The sequence below is a fragment of the Physeter macrocephalus genome, chromosome 3 (genome assembly GCF_002837175.3).
Source record: "Physeter macrocephalus isolate SW-GA chromosome 3, ASM283717v5, whole genome shotgun sequence".
Classification (NCBI taxonomy): Eukaryota; Metazoa; Chordata; class Mammalia; order Artiodactyla; family Physeteridae; genus Physeter; species Physeter macrocephalus.
Window position 1 is genome coordinate 10,850,295 of NC_041216.1, and position 21,954 is coordinate 10,872,248.

At 45.3% G+C, this 21,954-nt stretch overlaps 1 protein-coding gene across 1 annotated transcript in view; it reads right to left on the reverse strand.

Annotated features, from left to right (window-relative positions):
• The window catches only part of LOC102989178 (antizyme inhibitor 2-like), a 55,298-nt gene that overhangs the window by 29,959 nt on the left and 3,385 nt on the right, over nt 1-21,954 (reverse strand). The window contains 2 exon segments of the mRNA XM_055082283.1: nt 4,067-4,222; nt 4,875-5,048. Of these exon segments, the coding sequence (XP_054938258.1) occupies nt 4,067-4,222; nt 4,875-5,048 (330 nt within the window).

Genomic DNA, 21,954 nt, shown 5'->3' on the forward strand with positions numbered 1-21,954 from the left:
ACACCAAGCAATTTTCTAATTCTCAGCAGACACCAGCTGGCTGTCCTACAATCTAACTCAATCCTGACACGATCTACCTGGAGAAAGCGTCAGATCCCACAGGTTAAGGGCTCAGTCCCACAAGACTGTCCTCGCCACTGCAGATGCCAAAAGTCCAGGTTGTCACCTGTGCTTCTGACGCACTGGCCACAAATCAGAGGTTCCCACAACTCCCTCCTTGGGTTTTATATTTTGCTAACAATTCACAGAACTCAAGAAAACAGTTTATTTACTAGATTACCAGTTTGTTATACCAGAGTATAACTCAGGAACAGCCAGAAGGAAGAGGTGCATAGGGCAAGGTATGCGGAAAGGGGCACAGAGCTTCTATGCCCCGTCCAGGCGCACCAACCTCCCAGCACCTCATGTTCACCGATGGAAGCTCTCTGAACCCCTTCAGTTAGGCGATTTTGGAGGCTTCATTATGTAGGCATGATTGATTAAATCCTGAGGCCACTGCGTTAGCATACAAAAAGACACATCTCTTCAGAGATTCCAGGGGTTTTAGGAGCTGTGCTAGAAAACTAGGGAGAGAGACCAAATATCTATTTCTTATTATGTCACAGGAGAGAGCACGGGTTGGCTTTGTGGGACATATGAGCACTTCTGGATTTTCAGTATTTTCTTGAGGATGAAAACCTAGTGTTTTGTGGGTTTTGTTTTTAAAGAATTTCCCATGATTCAAGTGACGGAGACTTCTTACTATGGAGAATAAAAAGCAAAGGTCTTCTTGTTTAGGGTCTGTTACAGGCTGATTAGGCCTAGAGACCCATGAGTCATATACTCAGACCTGCCCATCCTCCCCAAGCAAAGAAAACTCATGGAAATGTCTTCCATCTTGATTTAACTTACATTTTCCCAGAGCCTACTTATACCCCTGAGTGTCTGACTGGGCAGAACCAAGATACTTTGCTGATGGGGAATCTGATGTTCTGCAATGCGTCCATGAGATAACCTTGTTTGAGTGGGGTCGCTGGGCTCCTCTAGCTCCTCTGGGTGGCACCCGTTACCCCAATCCACCCTTTGCTCCCCATATATCCAGGGGAGATTTCTGTAGAGAGTGCAGGGGAAGAGGGTCAGCTCGGGGCAGAGTTCCTGCAGGGACACAGGGGAAGGGAAGAAAGGGATGGAAGACAGAAAAGACCGAGGTCTGGCCTGTTCCCCTTCACCGGCTCACCCAGAAGCCATCGGAGCACTCGGAGGGGCACGGGTGTGTGCCCTGGCTGGGACTTATCCCTCCACTGCCCAGCCTGACAGAGTCGGGCCTGCCCACACATGAGACCTCAGTTCCTCATCTGTAAAGTATGAGGCTGTTGGCTCCAATTATTGCTATAAAACAGAGGTTGAAAGCTCAGTTACCTAAGGGGCCGAGCAGGTAACATAAATGAGAAAATGGGCCAGTTAAGTCTTACAACAAACTGGAGAGTCAATGCCTCTGCAAAGAGGGCAGCTACTCTCCCAGTCCCACAGATCCGTCAGATACTGGACATGCGCCATAAATTTGATTTACTTGTTGCCAAGATGGACTGTACTTCTATATCATCAGCTCTCTCAAATTTTTGAGAGGGCCAGAGGAATTCAGGCATTTGTGAAATGCGTCTATTTAAAAAAAAAAGAATATTGGCAACTAAAACTTGTAACTATCGTGGGAGCCAAACAAGCCAGGGGTCTCTTGTCTGTAACCTCTGCTCTTAGAGCACCTCTGTTTCCAGCATGTGAGCTTGATGGGAGGAGGGGAAAATACACACACGAAGACACATGTCCAGAGACACCCAGAAACACTTACACACACACCCATGCAGACACACATGTACGCACAAGCAAATTTGTGCACACACTAAGACATTCATTGGCTGGGAGTGAAAGTCAACATATTTACAAACAATATGGCCTGAGCATCAGCCTATTTGGAGGGACAACTACCTTCATCTGGAGGAGGGTCCCGGAGCCCCCACTGGGTCAGGTATTATGGTTCTGGTTGCTGGATCATGGGACAGACTGAGAATAGTTATTTAATAGACATACACATTTCTACACACGGACACAGGGAAACACGTACACACACAAACAGACATATACACATACCTACACCTTCTTCTCTCCCCGACGATTTTCTCCAGCTTCACCAGAAACCAGCTTGGGTGTGGGGGAATTACCATCCCTTGCCCACAACTTCCACCAAAGAGGGACAGGAGTTGATGGACAAAGGCCCCAGCTCCCTGTCCTCTGGTGGATGATTCTGGTTCCGCAGATGATCCCCAGCGGGGCTGGTCCAGATGCCCACGGTGGTAACCAGCCTGACCGTTTCTTTTTTTGACTTCCCTCCCTTCCGTCTCACTCTCCTGATTTCCTCATTGGTGCCTCCCAAAGAAACTACCAGCACCCAAGTTTTTGTCTCAGGGTCTGCTTTTGGACGGAACCAAACCAAGACATGCATGTGCACACATGCACACCTGGTACACGCACAGGCACAAAGAGAGGCGGACACACAAACACACGTACGTGTACACAGACACCCACACTCATGCACATGCCTGGGCACACCCTGTGATCTCCCTGAGCACAGGTACCAGCCACAGGGCCCTCGCCAGCTCGCCTCCTCAAACTTGGGCCCCAAACCCTTCACTCTGGGAAGCTCCCTTTGATAGTCAGGAGGCTCATGTCTTGCCCAACCCCGCAGCGCATCTCGAACATGTGCCAGCAGTCAGAGTCGGCCTGCATGTAGCTCTGGGGTGTCGTCGGATCCCGCGTGGAAGCTGAGCACGGTCTGTGCGTGTGACTCGGCAGAAATGTGTGCAGAAACCTGTGGCCTCATATATTCTGAACCATAAAGCCACAAAGACCGAGGATAATCACAGAGAGAGATGCACTGGCATATATAAGACACAGAGCCACCGGGGCCAAATGCAGAAACCAACACCTGGAAACGTACCTGACTGTGCCAGCCCAGCTGTGAGCTCACAGACACCTGCACACTCGGGCTGACCTACAGATGAAGGCGCCATGGGGGGCACTCACCTCCAGACCCGGGGGTCCACATGACACACACCCGCACACACACCCCAGCGGCGGCACAGCCACCTGGTTTCCTCTTCCCCTCCGGGACATTTCATGACCAGACCCCAAACCCCAGGGCCTTGGAGCAGGAGGGCCTAAGTAAACTTCATAACCCATCCTTCCTCTTTTGACAGATGGGGTCCCACAAGCCCAGAGAGGGGCTGCAGCTTGCCAAGGGCAGGACTAGACCCCAAAGGCTCCCGCCCCCAGCTCTGGAGTCTTCAGCTTCCCTCACCCGACTCCCGCCACCGCCAACCCCAGGTCTCTGGCAGACACGGGCAGGTGCCCACACACCTCCAGGCTGGCCCCAAATTTGGCGCTCGGGGGGTGGTGCTCTAGTTGTCTTTGGTCTGCAGCTGGAGGACCAGCCTGGGCAAGGGACACAGTGAATGGGGAGGGCAAGGAAAGAGCACTCAGCCGAGATGCCAGGGGGCCTAGACCACTGCTTCCCACCCTCTTTCCAGGCCCAGCGGACCCCCAGATCTGGTAGGGTGTCCAATACCACCGAGTCTCCACATCCATCACCAGCCCAAGAGCACACATGTGTATACATTTACCTCTTCCTCAGTTACACCCAGGGAAGGGAGTGTAGAAAACAGATACAATGTTGATATAGTACACCTACTGTGTGCCAGGCAACATGCCTCCATTTTGAAAATGAAGGAGCCAAGTGTTAGAACTGTTCAGAGACTTGCCCAATACATATATCAGGTAAATGACCAAGCTGGGATTTGAACCTGGGCTGTCTCAGTCCAAATGCAATAGAGCTCCCAGATACCACCAGCTGCCAGACCCCCTTAAACCAGGCTGGGACTTGCAGGTCCTCCTCTTCATTTGCCTTAGACCAATGTTTGTCGGGTAAGTGCTGTGTTGGGTAATTTGCTCATTACGTTGCCTTTGTCCCCAGCCCCCTGACCGTCACCCCAGCTGCCTGCACACCCCTGCCAGTCACACCTGGCCCCAGGTGGTCCTGGGCCACCTCAGTGAGTTTCTTCTCGACGTCAAAGACCAGGAGCTTCACCCCGTGGCAAGCGGCGCACTCGACGTGGGGGACAGCCTTGCAGGGGTAGGCGTAGATGATGCACGAGGGGGCCACGCCCAGGCCCAGCACCTGCTCCAGCTCCACCTGGCATGGCCAAGAGCCCAACTGGTGACCCACTCCTTTGCTCCCACTTTCAGGCAAGAGCCCTGGATGGGACCATGAGGTGCCCGTGACTGAGTCCCTGCAATATGCCAGGCACTGTTCCAGAGGCTGATAGTTCTAGCTCAGAACCAACCCCTTTCCAATAAACTCTGGTCCCATGGGAGAAGAAATCAGGGTGGCTGCCTGTAGGCAGCTGGTGCATTTAATCCTGCTTAGCTGAGGGATCCTCAGAAAGGGAAGGAGGGAGGCTTAGTAAAATATCCCCATCTCCAGGGATATCATTCCCACCAGTTGAGCTCCTGCTCCAACCTGTCTCAACACCGTGAATCCCCTTCTGCTAAGAAATTTCCAAAATGTTCCACTCCCCAGTGTAAGGAAAGAGCACAGCCTCTGGGTCAGGCTCAGTCATCCACCTAAGTCCATTTCCTCCTTAAATGAAGGGGGGATACCCCTGGCCACCTTGTAGAGCTGTTGGGAGGATCAAGGACAGAAATCTGTGTGAGGCCCTTCACACAGCGCCTGGCACATAAAGTACTCAACAGGACAAGGGGAGGCTTATGCGTGACCCGCAGCTCAGTGGGATTCAACCCCTACCTGGCTGATCCAGGCTGACCCTCAACAGGCCCAGACCCACCTGGCTGGCACAGTCAAAGCTGGTGCCCAGGGTGGCCAGGACACGCAGCACCCAGGGGCTACTGTTGCACTTCACTGCACAGAAGGGTGAGACCCGCGGCAGGGCCTGGCAGAAGGCCCGATGGCAGCTGGCCAGTACGCCCAGGTCGGCCGCCGTGAAGGGGTCTTGGCAGTCCTGCCAGGACAGGGAAAGGGGGAGGGAAGCCTGGGAAGTAGGTTATCTCAGCTAATCCTCACAATAACTCTTAAGTCCCATCTTAAAGATGGAGAAATGAAGGCTCAGAAAGAGGAAGTCAGGGACTTCCCTGGTGGCGCAGTGGTTAAGAATCTGCCTACCAGTGCAGAAGACACGGGTTCGAGCTCTGGTCCAGGAAGATCCCACCTGCTGCGGAGCAACTAAGCCCGTGCGCCACAACTACTGAGCCCACGCACCTAGAGCCTGTGCTCCGCAACAAGAGAAGCCACCGCAGTGAGGAGCCCGCGCACCCCAACATAGAGTAGCCCCCCTCGCCGCAACTAGAGAAAGCCCACCTGCAGCAACGAAGACCCAACACAGCCAAAAATAAATAAAGTTTTAAAAATAAAAATAAAAAAAAGAAAGAGGAAGTCACTGGCTCAAGGTCACACAGCAAGTACCTGACAAAGACAGAATCTGAGCCCAGGTCTCCCAAGTCCAGGGAGCTTTGCTTTTAACCACTTTTCTCTACTCCCTTTCGACTTATGGCCCTCTCCTCAGTAGGAAGGAGAAGTCTGTTGGGCCAGGGAAGGCTCTAGGTTACTTATTCTATAATCATTCAACAAAGATTTCTCCAGCACCTACTCTGTGCCAGGCTCTATCTTGGGTGCTGGGGAAACAGCAGTGAGCAGTCCAAACCAAAATCCCTGCCCTGTGAAGCTCCTACTCAACTGAACCAGAGGGAGACAAGTATGAACTTATGCAACATGTGCTCGTGAAGCAACTACCATGTGCCAGGCACTGTGCCGGGGGCAGAGGGTGGTGTGGGCAGAAGTACTGTATAAGTTATTCCCATTTCGCAGATGTGGCCACTGAGGCTCCGAGGGCAGGTGTACCTCACCCAAGTTCTCACCGTTGAGAAGCAGCACAGTTGAGACTCAATCCCAAGAATGAATGGCTTCAGCTGAGACCTGTACGTCAGTCTGTTTTGAGATATGGTCTATTTTTTTCCCTTCTTCTCTCCTCCTCATTGATGCCAGTGGCTATTTCTGTAATTTATGCCCTTGGGGGAGGTATGTGACCAAGGCAGAAAGAGGCTGCAAGTCTTTCTGACTTTCTTGGGGGAGCTTAGCCCTTGATGGAAGAGGTTGCTGAGTTGCAAAAAGAGTGTCTTAGTCACCCCGATAGATGGAAAAATGAGCCTATCTGTGTCACTCAGTGTCCAGTCACGTCCCTCCTCCCTGGCCGCACCCTCCCTCTCCATGTGAGCTGCTGAGGTCTCTGTGACCTGCTGGCCCTTTCAGGCTGAAGCCACCACTTTGGGGCTGCCTTGCCCCTGGAATGTCAGCTGACACATCCTGCAGGCTTACACCCCACCTCTGTGCTGTGACCAGAGCCTCCTTGCCTGTTCCAGGAAGGCAGTTCATCAAGGAGCCAGCTCCTGCCCTGACTCTGCTGCCAGCCCTGCCTGGGCAGGAGGGTGGGGAGGACCCAAGGATGGCAGAGGTGGCAAGTCTCTTATGTCTAGGTGGCAAAGAAGTGGGTCTCTACCCAGAAAATAACCTGCTGTGTGACTTGGACAGTATTCTTCCTTTCCTCCTGTTTGCCAAGTGACCTGGTATAGCAGAGGTGTTAACCTCCTGGGCTTGAAATCACCCTGGTTTACTACTCACTAACTGTGGGGCTGTGGGCAAATTACCTGACAGCTCTGAGCCTCAGTTCCCTCCTCTGAAAAATGAGGGGCAGTGACCTCAAGTGGCAGTGATGAGAATTAAGTGAGATAATGTACGTGAAGTGCTTCACTATTACTGTTGGTATTTTTGCTTGCATTTCTGTCCCCACCAGATTATGATGGCTTGAAGACAGGGACCACATCTTCTGCATTTCTGGGTCTCCAGTGATGCACACTAGTATAAGACTTGGCACAGAATTTGCCTCAGTGAATATTTGTAGAATAAGTAAATATAGGATGTCACAGATAAGACACTTAATATCTAGGATATATATCAAAGTCTGTCTGCTTCTACAACCTGTTCAGGATCAAGAAGAGAAAAATCAATGGGACAGAACTGACAGGCCAGAAACAAAGCTCAGAACAAAAGAATTTAACACATCAGCAGGGACTTCCCTGGTGGTGCAGTGGTTAAGAATCCCCCTGCCAATGCAGGGAACACGGGTTCGAGCCCTGGTCCGGGAAGATCCCACATGCCGCGGAGAAACTAAGCCTGTGCACCACAACTACAGAGCCCACGTGCCACAACTACTGAAGCCTGCCCGCTCTAGGGCCCTCGTGCCAAAACTACTGAGCCCGTGTGCTGCAACTACGGGAGCCCATGCTCCACAACAAGAGGAGCCACCGCAATGAGAAGCCCACGCACCGCAGCGAAGAGTAGCTCCCACTCACTGCAACTAGAGAAAGCCCACGTGGAGCAACGAAGACCCAAAGCAGCCAAAAATAAATAAAAATTTTTTAAAAATTCTTTAAAAAAAATCACCAATCATTGAAAAAAACAAAAAAAAATTTTATAGAACAAATGGTGTTCGGACAGCAGGTGAGCAATTTGGAAAATAAAATGTATTTAGAACCTCACTTCTACCCAATATAAACATGAAATGATTTAAAGCATCAAATATATGCTTTTAAACAATCCATAAAATACATTAAAATATAGTCAACTGGGCTTCCCTGGTGGTACAGTGGTTGAGAGTCTGCCTGCCGATGCAGGGGACACGGGTTCGTGCCCTGGTCCGGGAAGATCCCACATGCCGCGGAGCGGCTGGGCCCGTGAGCCATGGCCGCTGAGCCTGCGCGTCCGGAGCCTGTGCTCCGCAACAAGCCCTTGATGGAAGAGGTTGCTGAGTTGCAAAAAGAGTGTCTTAGTCACCCCGATAGATGGAAAAATGAGCCTATCTGTGTCACTCAGTGTCCAGTCACGTCCCTCCTCCCTGGCCGCACCCTCCCTCTCCATGTGAGCTGCTGAGGTCTCTGTGACCTGCTGGCCCTTTCAGGCTGAAGCCACCACTTTGGGGCTGCCTTGCCCCTGGAATGTCAGCTGACACATCCTGCAGGCTTACACCCCACCTCTGTGCTGTGACCAGAGCCTCCTTGCCTGTTCCAGGAAGGCAGTTCATCAAGGAGCCAGCTCCTGCCCTGACTCTGCTGCCAGCCCTGCCTGGGCAGGAGGGTGGGGAGGACCCAAGGATGGCAGAGGTGGCAAGTCTCTTATGTCTAGGTGGCAAAGAAGTGGGTCTCTACCCAGAAAATAACCTGCTGTGTGACTTGGACAGTATTCTTCCTTTCCTCCTGTTTGCCAAGTGACCTGGTATAGCAGAGGTGTTAACCTCCTGGGCTTGAAATCACCCTGGTTTACTACTCACTAACTGTGGGGCTGTGGGCAAATTACCTGACAGCTCTGAGCCTCAGTTCCCTCCTCTGAAAAATGAGGGGCAGTGACCTCAAGTGGCAGTGATGAGAATTAAGTGAGATAATGTACGTGAAGTGCTTCACTATTACTGTTGGTATTTGTGCTTGCATTTCTGTCCCTATGAATTGTCCCCACCAGATTATGATGGCTTGAAGACAGGGACCACATCTTCTGCATTTCTGGGTCTCCAGTGATGCACACTAGTATAAGACTTGGCACAGAATTTGCCTCAGTGAATATTTGTAGAATAAGTAAATATAGGATGTCACAGATAAGACACTTAATATCTAGGATATATATCAAAGTCTGTCTGCTTCTACAACCTGTTCAGGATCAAGAAGAGAAAAATCAATGGGACAGAACTGACAGGCCAGAAACAAAGCTCAGAACAAAAGAATTTAACACATCAGCAGGGACTTCCCTGGTGGTGCAGTGGTTAAGAATCCCCCTGCCAATGCAGGGAACACGGGTTCGAGCCCTGGTCCGGGAAGATCCCACATGCCGCGGAGAAACTAAGCCTGTGCACCACAACTACAGAGCCCGCGTGCCACAACTACTGAAGCCTGCCCGCTCTAGGGCCCTCGTGCCAAAACTACTGAGCCCGTGTGCTGCAACTACGGGAGCCCATGCTCCACAACAAGAGGAGCCACCGCAATGAGAAGCCCACGCACCGCAGCGAAGAGTAGCTCCCACTCACTGCAACTAGAGAAAGCCCACGTGGAGCAACGAAGACCCAAAGCAGCCAAAAATAAATAAAAATTTTTTAAAAATTCTTTAAAAAAAATCACCAATCATTGAAAAAAACAAAAAAAAATTTTATAGAACAAATGGTGTTCGGACAGCAGGTGAGCAATTTGGAAAATAAAATGTATTTAGAACCTCACTTCTACCCAATATAAACATGAAATGATTTAAAGCATCAAATATATGCTTTTAAACAATCCATAAAATACATTAAAATATAGTCAACTGGGCTTCCCTGGTGGTACAGTGGTTGAGAGTCTGCCTGCCGATGCAGGGGACAGTGAGAGGCCCGCATACCAAAAAAAAAAAAAAATAGTCAATTATGTATCATATTTTTGGGAGGGGGGATGATGTTTTAAGCTTGGATGTGACCAAAGAGATCATAGTGTAAATATTCAGATTTGATAGCATCTGATTTATAAATTATGTACATTCATAAACTCAGAACTCATTCTTTCCAGGAATCAGGAGACCTGTGACATGGCGCTGACATGGAGATTAGCTAACAGGGCCGTGTGACTTGAGTAAGTCTGCCCTCTCAGGTTTTGAGTCTCTCAACCGTAAAACCCAAGAAGCAGTGTAATGAGACAATTTAAGGTCTTCATCTGAATTCCATCTCTGGTCAAATTATTTTACCTTTTTTGATCCTCTACGTCCTCATCTGAAAAATGGAAATAACATTAGGATAGGACACTAGGGCTATTTTGAGGACTGAATGAGACAACCAAATCAAGATCTTAGCTTAAACCCTGTTGGTTTAAATTACTGGGATTTGAGGACTGTTTCTGTGCCATAACCTGGCCTCTGAAGGCTGATACACAGTTTAGAATAAGCAGGTGCTCCGCAGATGGCTCTGACAGCCCTACCTTTCTCTGAGAGCTGGGACTTGCTCGTGCAGAGGTCAGGTGAGTACATGACTCTCAGCACAGCCTGCCTGATCATATGCACATTTCTTCTGGAACATTCATAGTTTGATCCTATGGACTCAGAATGGGATTGAAATGCAGGGTGTGACCTTGGTGAATAACTGGGATTAGGTCCTGTTAGACCCTGGGATGGCCATGTGGTTAAATGTCAAGATACCTCAGATTTTCTTTAACTGTGCTGTTAAAGGTCATGAAGCTTCATGAAGTCCACATTCTCTTGGCTTAAATACATCAAAACCATCTGGTTTGTAGCAAGTCTAGAATCAAAGAAAGATAAGTCAGACCCAACATTTCTATGACCCCTGCAGTTGGGTTAATGAATATTTATGGAACTCCTACTAGGCATTGCATAGTTTCACTCTTTCTTATAGTCCTCTTGACAACCCCATGAAGCACTAATTACCATCTCTATTTTTTAAAGTTAATTTTAATTGGAGTATAGTTGATTTACAGTGTTGTGTACCATCTCTGTTTTACAGGTGAGAAATCAGAGGCTCACAGATGTTCAAAAAAAATTCCTAAAAAATTTTTTTAAAAAATCCTGAGGTTCTCAGTATGTGGCAGAGCCGGATTCAAACACGGGTCTGTATGATTCCAGATCCCAGGCTTTTTCCACTGCTAGTTAAAATAGTCACTGAATAGTCACAACAACATGGCAAAGTGAATATTATTGTGTTGGTTTTACAGATAGAAACCTGAAGGTCAGAGAGAAGCAGGACCTCATCCAACAAAATGGCTTCCAGAACTCACAGAAGTCATCTCGAAGGATGACCTCAGATCTGGGTCTGATGGAGACCAGGGCAAACAGCCAGTCTTGGGGGAATAAAATGGTCTTCTGTCCTTGCCAGTCTCCCCCTTCCCACCACACAACCAACCTCAGAAGACTCTCCAGTCCCACGCAGCCCACTTATCTCATCCCTCTCTGTTCCAAACCTTTGCAGAAGTTTCCTTCTGGCTGAAACCCTTTCCCTCCAGCCTGCTAATCTACTGTTCATCTCCAGTGATGTCCAACTCAAATGGCTCCGAGTGGTAGTCATTAGAGCTGTCCATCGGCTATTCGCAATTGTCTTGTAATTGGTAAAATTACACTTTCCCACTGAATCAATCCATTTAAGCTAAGTTATGCCACAATAACAAAGCATGCCCAAATCATACAAGTTCATAACTATAAAGATTTGTTTCTCACTCATCTTATGCTCCCATTGTGGGTCAGCTCTGGCTCTGTTCCATCATTCCAGGATTCAGGCTGAAGGAGCAGACCCTCATGGCACATTTCTACTAAAAATCAGTAGCTAAAACAAGTCCCATGGCTAAGGCTGATGTCAGTGGGGAGAGGATTACCGGGAGAGACAGCAAACATTTTGGCAATAATACAGTCTATCACAGCCTCCCATCCCTTGAAGTTAGGTATGGCCATGTGACTTGCTTCAGCTAATGAAATGTGAGCTAAAGCAATACCTTACTTCCAGTAGGGAGCTTTAAGAGCCAGTGTGAATCGCCGTCTTTTCTTCTATATGAGCAATCAGTAGATGGTGGCTACTCCATCAGCCTGGGTCCCAGAGTGAGGACAGTGTAGAGCAGAGCCCCCAGCCAACCCTTCCTGGGTATATAGTTTGAGGAAATAACAACCTTATTGTTTAAGTACTGAGGTTGGAAGGTTGTTTGTTACTGCAGCCTAAGCTAGACTGTCCAGCTCGATACACACCTCCTTTGGAAGACTTCACTGTGCTGACAGAGGACAGTGGGAGGTGCTCAGAACTGCACAGGGATTGACCATTCAGGAAGCTGCTGATTTTTAAGGGAGACTAAAATACCACCAGAAATGTGACAAGGTTAAGAACATGGTATTTACAGAATTACTATTCAGGAACGTACAATGCATTGTTCATTCATTCATATATTAATCAATTCATTCAATAAATATTTATCAAGCACTTACTATGGGCCCTGGGACAGTGTAGGCACTGAGGATACAGCAGTGAACAAACCAACGTCTCCTCCTTCATGGAACTCACATTGGAGTAGTTGGAAAAGTTGCATTGATAAGTCACTTGTGGGAGTGGTAAGCATGCTTGAACATGGGTAATGGCAGGGCTTTTCCTCTGTAGCTGCAAGTGAGGGGAGGAGCTGAACTGTTCAGAACAGGAGAGGGAGAGCTGTGGGGAACCCCAGAGAAGATGGAGAACAAAGGCACCTAGTGTCACAAATAGTCTCCATGCACTAGATACATAGGGAATAGTAACATGAGGGATGATATGGACCAGATCTTCAGCATTTTTCAAAATTCTCTTGACAAATCAAGACCTAAAAAACAAATAAACAAAAACAAAACAAAACCCCGCAGTTCATTTTAGACCCAACATCTTTTTGCACTGGCTTGTGGAGGACTCTCTGTAAATACATAACTGAGCAGGACCCTATGGGGCCTCCCTGGGATGGAAATCTCCCCCATATCCTCTGCTGTAGCTCTTCTCTGAAGTACCCAGAGAGTATTTCATGCGTATTTCCTGAGTTTTTCAGATGCTAAAACCAACACCAAATGGAAGAAGTTAACTACTTGATGATCACGAGCACACAGTTCCCAGATCTTCTGGCGCCTAAGGATTGGTCACCATCAACCAACCAGAGCATGAGCTGATCACATACCCTGGGATGCCCCTCCCTCACCTGGCCTTTAAAAATGCTTTTCTGAAACCCTTTAAGGAGTTTGGGGTTTTTGTTTTGTTTTTTTTTTTTTGCAGTAAGCGGGCCTCACACTGTTGTGGCCTCTCCCGTTGCGGAGCACAGGCTCCGGACGCGCAGGCTCAGCCGCCATGGCTCACGGGCCCAGCCGCTCCGCGGCATGTGGGATCTTCCCTGACTGGGGCACGAACCCGTGTCCCCTGCATCGGCAGGTGGACTCTCAACCACTGCGCCACCAGGGAAGCCCAGGAGTTTGGGTTTTGGGGGGCCATGAGCCACCCGTTCTCCTTGCATGGCCCTGCAATAAACATTTCTCTGCTCCAAACTTCATTGTTTCCGTATTGTTTGACCTTGCTGTGCAAGGTCCCCACCAGGCTCGAGACCCAGTCCTGGTTAGAGTTAGAGCTAGGGTTAGTGGTCTCGTGGCCAGAACCCCATTCCTCTTCCTTATCCCTCACAGGGAAATCTTCAAATTGATGGTGCAGTGGTTAAGAATCTGCCTGCCAATGCAGGGGACACGGGTTCGATCCCTAGTTCGGGAAGATCCCACATGCCTCGGAGCAACTAAGCCCATGCGCCACAACTACTGAGCCCACGTGCCACAACTACTGAAGCCCACACGCCTAGAGCCCGTGCTCTGCAACAAGAAGCCACCGCAATGAGAAGCCCATGCACCGCAAAGAAGAGTAGCCCCTGCTCGCCACAACTAGAGAAAGCCCGCACACAGCAACGAAGACCCAACACAGCCAAAAATAAATAAATAATAAATTAAAAAAAACAAACCATGCATGTTTTTGTACTTCTACTGCATATGCATGTATCCACAAACAATATAGGGTAGTATTTTGTGCATTTCAAAAAAACTAACATAAATAGTGTCATACCATATCATTTTGCAACTTGATTTTTTTCAGTCTTCAGTGTGTTTTTATGTTATCCTTATTGGTTTATGTAGCTCTACTTAAGTTATTTCAAATACTATAGGGTAGTCCACTATCTGAAGAAACCACAAGTTATTTACCCATCCTTAACAGAGTGCTGATTAGATTTTTTGCGCTTTTTACTATTACGGACAGAGCTGCAATGAACATCCTTGTACATGTTCCCCTGTGCATGTGGGTGAGGTTTCTCTAGGGCAAACATTTATTGATGGAATTGCTCAATCATTGTTCTCATCTTCAAGCTTGCCCAATATTGCCACATTTCCCTCCAAAATAATGGCTCCAATATACACTCTTGCTGGAAATATGTGAGTTCCTGTTTCTCCACATCTTACCCAAACAAATGTCATTAGCATTAAAGACTAATTTTTAAGGAATCTATTTCCCAACCTCTATCCCCACTAGTTGTTGAATTTATTATTCCAATTTCTCTATTTTTACTTTTTTACTGTCTCATACATCATTTATTGGAAAAGCATGTCTAAGAATCCCATTTTAATTGTAGATTTGTAGATTTCTCCTAGTCTGTTAATTTTTGCTTTAGTATAATTTGAGGCTACATTATTGGGTCCATAGAGCTTCAGGTTCATTATAACTTCCTGGTGAGTTGTTTATCATTAAATGATGATTCTCTTATATACCTAACAAAGACTTTTGCCTTAAAATCTATCTTGTTTCTATCGATATTGACACACCAGCTTTCTTTAGGTTAGTGTCTGCCTATTATGTCTTTTCCACCAGTTTACAGGCATACCTCATTTTATTTTGCTTTGCTTTACTGTGCTTCACAGATACTGCATTTTTTTTTACAAATTTAAGGTCTGTGGCAACCCCGAGTCAAGCAAGTCTATTGGCACCATTTTCCAACAGCATTTGATCACTGATGGTTAGCATTTTTTAGCAATAAAGCATTTTAAATTAAGGTATGAACACTGTTTTTTAGATATAATGCTATTGCACATAGTAGACTACAGTATAATATAAACATAACTTTCAAATTCACTGGGAAGCCAAAAATTTGTGTAACTCTTTTCTACTGCATATTCACTTTATTGTAGTAGTTGGAACCAAACCTGCAATATCTCTGAGATATGCCTGTACTTCCTTCTTTTGTGTCACTGTGTTTTAGGTGTGACCCTTGCAAATAGTATATAGATGTATCTTTATAAAAAAAATCTTATCAGAGAACTCTGGTTAATTGACTTCATTTGCATTTATTGGGATTAATGACAAACATGTACTTCTTTCTACTATCTTATATTTTTGTTTCTCATGTGGCTTTATGGAGATTTAATTTCTATACGATAAAACATACCATATTATTTTGCATTTCCATTTCCCACCATTTTTCTTTGATTTTTTTTGTTTATATATAATGTAATAAACCAAATCGGAAATGAGCTAATACATGTAAAGTGCTTAGAAAAGAGCCCAGCACAAAGTAAGTGCTCAAAAAATATATGCATTAGCTACCATTATAACAATTATTGTTATTTACAGATGTTTATTCTATATCAGTCTCTTGGGTGAGGTGGAATGACAGAGAAAATGAATAAAACAAACTGCTTTCCCTCAAGCATCCTGAAATCCAGTGCTAGAGACAGAGATATACAACAAGGAGAGAGGGGAAAGTAATAGGAATGGAAAAAAAAATGATGCTCAAAGAGGGTAAATGACTTGCAAAGTTTTGCAGCTGGTAAGTGACAGAACTGGGATTTGAGCTCATTACTATCACATTCCTAAGCCTGAATTCTTAAGACTTAGTCCTTACCTTACTGCTTTGTAATGAACTTATGAGACCATGCATGTAAAGCATTTCGCACAGAGTAAGAGTCCAGTAAATTACAGATGAGAATGACTGTGATGGTGACGATAGTGACGGTGGTGATGAGGATGATGGTGGTGGTAATGGTGGAGGTGGTAATAGTGGGGGTGATTGTGATGAGGGTGGTAATGACGATGGTGGCGGTGGAGTACTAATGGGGATGCTATTGATGATGGTGGTGGTGACGGTGATGATGCTTAGGTTAACCAACCATCCCCTAGTTTGCTCAGGACTGTCCTGGTTTCAGCACCAAAAGTCCTGAATCCCAGGAAATCTCTCATACCCAGGCAAATCAGGACAGCTGGTCACCTTAGTGATGGCAATGGTGATGATGGAATGTCCAAGAGGCCTTTTAGAAACCATCTAATCCAAGGGATCTAAACTTTTCTTGACCATAGACCATTTTGAGAATCAAGTGAGTTATTATTCCTTTCTTCTCTTATCAAAATCTTTTGCAGGCTAAGAATATCTGATCTCCCCCAATCCTTCCATTTCTCAGATCTGGAAACTGAGGTCTTTGCCTCAGAGATTTGGTCCCAGCAGGGACAGATCCTCTGCTAACATTGAAGTGTGCAAAGAAGCGTCTGCATCTGCTCTCTGACAGCTCAGGGCTGCCCTGGTTTTATATTCTATAAGGAAGAGAGGACCTTCTCACTCCTTCATGACCTACCTGAGAGTTGCGTGTAGTCAGATGAAATGATCTTACAAGTCCCTGAGAATAAAACCCAGAGAATAAAACCTAAATGGACTGAACCAGGGCGTGAAGACAGTTTTCTAGATACTAACCCACTCTCCCATGCAAAACGGCTCCTGGGTTAAGTCGAAGTTCAGGTAAATGAAGCCAAATTCATGAACTCATGGAAGCACAGAGATTACAGAGAAAGCTGGATGAGTAGAGAAATTAGCCTTACTGGTTTGTCTAAGACTGAGGAGGGATTCCCAGGATGTGGAAACCAGGACTGAATATAACACATTCATGAAAGATCCACAGAGATGCAGTGGACACTTTTTTGTGACCTCCCCAGCACCCATTCCCCACCCTCCCTATCATATCAGAATTTTCCAACCATTAGAAGTTGGGTAATACTAATCTCACCTCTGGGTGGGGTGGCAATGAATGACTTACCTGCTTGACCTGGAGGCCACAGATAGAATTCAGGAGGTCCGTGAACCCATATAGGAAAGTACTTATATCTTTATTTTCACCAGCCTCCCACTGAAATTTGTCATTTTCTTTCATTATAAATATAGGTAGCAAACCACAGTCACATGATCAGTACCTGTGTCTTTGTCACCAGTGGAAATCACAGATATTCATATCACGTTGCAGTGGTTGCAAACCTCTCAAAATATCATTTATGTTCCTTATTACTTCTAAATTAGAGTAATTATTAAATTTGCTGCTGAATACATGTGATCAAAATGTTCTCATCTGATGCTCCTGCAACATTGCCAGCCAATATCAGGCAACTCTGTGCCTACTAGATGTTCAGTCACCAAACAGTTATGTCTCGTGGTCTCATACCAGTGACCCAGGTATGTTAATTGCTTTCCAGGCTCCATTCCCTACATAGTTTGTTGATCAACAGTGGAAGGAGGTAAGTCAAAGTTCACCTCACTGTTTAATGTTCTTATTAAAACTGGGTAACAACCGTCTCATGTTGATGTGTCATTTTAAAATAAAATTAAAGCTTTGACTTGTTGGTATTTAAAATATCTTATTATATTAAGTATCTATAAAAATACATATTTACCCCATCATAAGTTTGTTTATTCATTATTTTAATATAATTGGTTACCTTTGTAGTCTTATATATTTTATTTTGTGCGTTTAAAACATTCTGAGAAGGAGTCCTTAAGCTTCACCAGACTGTCAGAGGCCCATGGCACAGAAGAGGTCAAGAACTACTGGCTGGCCCTCCCTCCAATCCTGTTTTTTTTCAGTTTAATTCATTATTTATTATTTTATTCCTCTTTTATTTATTCTTCAGAGCATGTCTCAGCTTTTAATACACTATATAGTCCATATTTTAAAATCGTCTGGGACTTCCCTGGTGGTCCAGCAGTAAAGAATCCATCTTGCAGTGCAGGGGGTGCCGGTTAGATCCCTAGTCGGGGAACTAATATTCCACATGCTATGGGGCAACTAAGCCCATGCGCCACAACTACTGAGCTAGAGCTCCTCAACTAGAGAGCCCGCATGCTGCAAACTACAGAGCCCACGCACTCTGGAACCCGCGCGCCTCAACTACAGAGCCCACGTGCCCTGGAGCCTGCACTCCACAACTAGAGAGAGAAAACCCACACGCCACAACTAGAGGGAAGCCCATGCACCGCAACTAAGGCCCAACGCTGCCAAAAATAAATAAATACATCTTTAAATAAATAAAAATAAAATAAAATCATCTGTTTATCTTCACTAGAAAATAAAACCCATGAGGACAGAAAAATATGAAACCAACATTGGAGAAAGAAATCAGATCAGTGAGATGACAAGAAATTAGGCCCTTGGTGACATTGTTGGGCAGCTTGATCAAGCCTCACCTGCTGCCAGGTACTTCTGACTTTCTTAGTTACATGAACAAATAGACTCTCTTTATTTTTTAAAAACAAATTTGAATTCGCTGTTCAGTTGGCTATAACTAAAAGTATCCTAAGTGACATACAGGCAATAAGCAGAAACACATTTAATTAATTCATACAACAAACATTTAACCAGCCCCTACACTATACCTAGTCACTGGGCATACACGAAGGTTACTAGAACCCTGCCCTCCTGGAACACATCCCTTCCAGTAAGAAAGACAGAAAAGAGCACACGTATCACAATACAGTGTGTGATGGATACACTGGGGCAGCACCCTCCTTCCAGTGTGCTCTCCCAGGGCCCCTGGCAGCCAGGACTCAGGGGATTTATGTAAAGGGCAATCAGATTCACTCACACCAGATTTAGGAAACTGGAAGCAAGACGAAGGCCATCTTCCCGTTGCTTTTGCCATTTCTGCTAGCAACACAATTGTGGAGATATTTGGTTTTTCAGAAGCACAGTTAGTAACGATGTGGTTTCCCTTGCTTAGAATAAGACTGGACACTCATTCATTCTGCTACCAAGGATTATAGCAGGCATGGCTTGGTACGTTAGTAGCAGCTTCTTAGCTGTGGCAGTGATGTGATTCTGGAGGCTAATCTTTCTAATTAGAGCCATGCTCTTGATTGTCCAGTTCTGGGAGTTGTTCTTGAAAATTCGAACTGGAGTCTGTTTCTTCAGCTCACCCAATCATTCTGTGAGCCACTTAACACCTTGAAAAACTCCTTCCTGCTTAGACTAGCCAGCATGCAACTGAATCCTGATTGAAACACAATGTGTTCAGTGATATAACTGCATTTTAAATAAGTCTAGAGCAGTCACGGTGTTCCAAAGAAAAGCCAGTGATGGAACTAGATTCTGAAGGAAGAGTAAGGGTTGATAAGACAAATAATAGCAGTGGTCATATGAGTCTGAGCATAGACCTAACTATGAAAAGTAGCACAACAAAGTTTCCAGAAGATAAAATTAAAGAATACATTTCTGACCTTGGGGAGGTAAAAGTTTCATAAGCAGGTCAAGATAAACATGGTAAAAGAAAAAAATAATAAATTGGATTCCATTAAAATTAAGAACTACTGTTCATCAGAAGACAACAGTAAGAGAGTGAAAAGATAAGACAGAGATTGGTGAAGATATTTGCAAAATATATTTGCAAAATATATGTCAATAAAAGGATGCACTTCTCAAGAAGCGTCTACAAGATGACCCAATTTAAAAATGGGCAATAGAGTTCAACAGATATACAGTGGAATATTATTCAGCCTTTAAAAAGAAGGAAATCTTGCCATCTGTAACAACATGAATAAAATTGGATGTCACTGTGTTAAATATAATAAGCCAGACAGAAAAAGACAAATATTGTGTGGTACGGTATTACTGACATATAAAATCTAAAAAAAAAAAGTCAAACTCATAAAAACAGAGTACAGTGGTGATTGTTAGGGCTTGGGGGATAGGAGAAATCAGGAATGACTGGTCGAAAAGAACAAACTTTCAGTTGTAAGATGAATAAGTTCTGAGGATCTAATGTACACTAGTGTATGGCATATATGGCATGGTGACTATGGTTAATATTACTGTCTTATATACTTGAAATTTGCTAAGAGAGTAGCTCTTAAGCATTCTCATCCCCCCTCCCCCGCCAAAAGGAACTCTATGAGGTGATGAATGTGTTCAAAAACTTAATTGTGGGAATGGTTTTACAGTGTATATGTATATCAAATCACCACTTCACCAAATGTACTGATATATATTACCAAATGTACCATATGTATATCAATCATCACTTTATCAGATGTATACTTTAAATACATTACAATTTCATTTGCCAATTATACCTCGATAAAGCTGGGGGAAATAAGTTAAACAAGCACTTCACACACACACGCACACGATACACACAAAAGGGTATTCAACTGTCCAATAAGCATATAAAACAGTGCCCAACATCACTGGTCATCAGGGAAATGTAAATTAAGAACATGTGATACTGGGACTTCCCTGGTGGTCCAGTGGTTAGGACCCTGAGCTTCCACTGCAGGGGGCCCAGGTTCGATCCCTGGTCGAGGAACTAAGATCCCGCATGCCGCGTGGTGCGGCCAAAAAATAAAGATCGCGTGATACCACCACACTCCTGCTTCAGACTTCAACTCAAGTAGCACTTCCTCAGTGAAGCCATCCATCCCTTTTCAGGCAGGTTGAATCTTCTTGCTATGGAAGCTCATAGCTCTGGCTACCTTTCCATCATAACCCTTGACACATTTACAACTTCACATGTGTTTGTGTGGCTATTGGGTTTATGTCCATCTCCTTCACTGGACTATCAGCCCCGGGATGGTAGGCACGATGTCTGCTGCTGACCACTGTGTCCTCAGTGCCTGGAACAAGGCCAGGCACAGGATAGGTGCACAATACATAGTTGGTTAATGAATGAATGAACAGAGTGAGTGAGTGAATGAAGGAAGAAGGCATTATTATTGCCATTTCACAGGAGAGGAAACTGAGTCTCCATTTCTTCAAGAAATGTGTCCAAAGTCACCTTATTCACCTGTAGTCATTATGCACCTACTTAGGGAGTGGATCAGTTGTCCTGCCTTGGTTATTGAATGTTCTAAAGACTCTTAGCTGGGTGGAGGCATCTTACTCAGACTGTGCTGGGTGATCTTAAGAGTTCTCAGAAAAGCCTAAACAGTACAATAAGATGAGGTCATGGCTCAGGCTGGCCTGTCTCCAGGCACTAGTTAAGATCTTGGGATTCAACTCAGAGAAGAGACCTACCCAGTGCACATTCTGGCTTACTGCCCAGAGGAGAGCTGGTACAGGATGCCATGGTGTTCTGCCCTCTCTCTCTCTGGGCAGCCAGTGGTATGGTGTAGCCTCATATCAGGGTGGGACATCCACACATTCACAAACACACAATCTTAGCACCTGCTTCTATGTGTGTATATACCCAAGAGATATGAAAACAGGTATTCAGACAAACACTTGTACATGAATGCTCATAGCAACATTACTCATAATATTTAATGTTTCTCATAGCAACATTACTCATAATGTTTTAACTATTACTCCTAATAGTTAAAAAGTGGAAACGACCCAAATATTCGTAAACAAAATGTGGTGTATCAATACACTGGAATATCATTCAGCTGTAAAAAGGAATGAAGTACTGATACCTGCTACAACATGGATAAACCTCAACAACATTATGCTAGGTGAAAGAAGCCAGACACAAAAGGTCGCATATTCCATTTATATGCAACGTCCAGAATAGGTAAATTCATAGAGACAGAGCAGATTAGTGGTGGCCAAGGGCTGAGGGGAGGAGAGAATGAGGAGTGACTGCTTAATGGGTACGGGGTTTCCTTTTGGGGAAATGAAAATATTCTGGAACTAGATAAAGGTGATGCTTGAACAACGTTGTGAATGTATGAAATGACACTGGAGGGTACACCTTAAAATTGTTAATTTCTTGTTAATTTACCTCAATTTTAAAATTTTGTTTTAAATATCTAAAATCTGACCATGGGATTATTAAGGAACATGCAATGAGTTAATATATTCAAAGCATTTAGAAAAGTGCTTACTTCATGTTATATACTTAATAAATTATGATTATTAACTGCTTAATTTTTTATCCATTTTAGAGAAGGAGAAACTGAGGCAAAGAATGACAAAGTGACTTGCCCAAGCTTACACAGCTAAAAAAACGGACAAGCCTGGATGTAAATCCAGTCTTGCCTGGCTCCAGAGTCCCAGCTCTTTCTGCATCATAA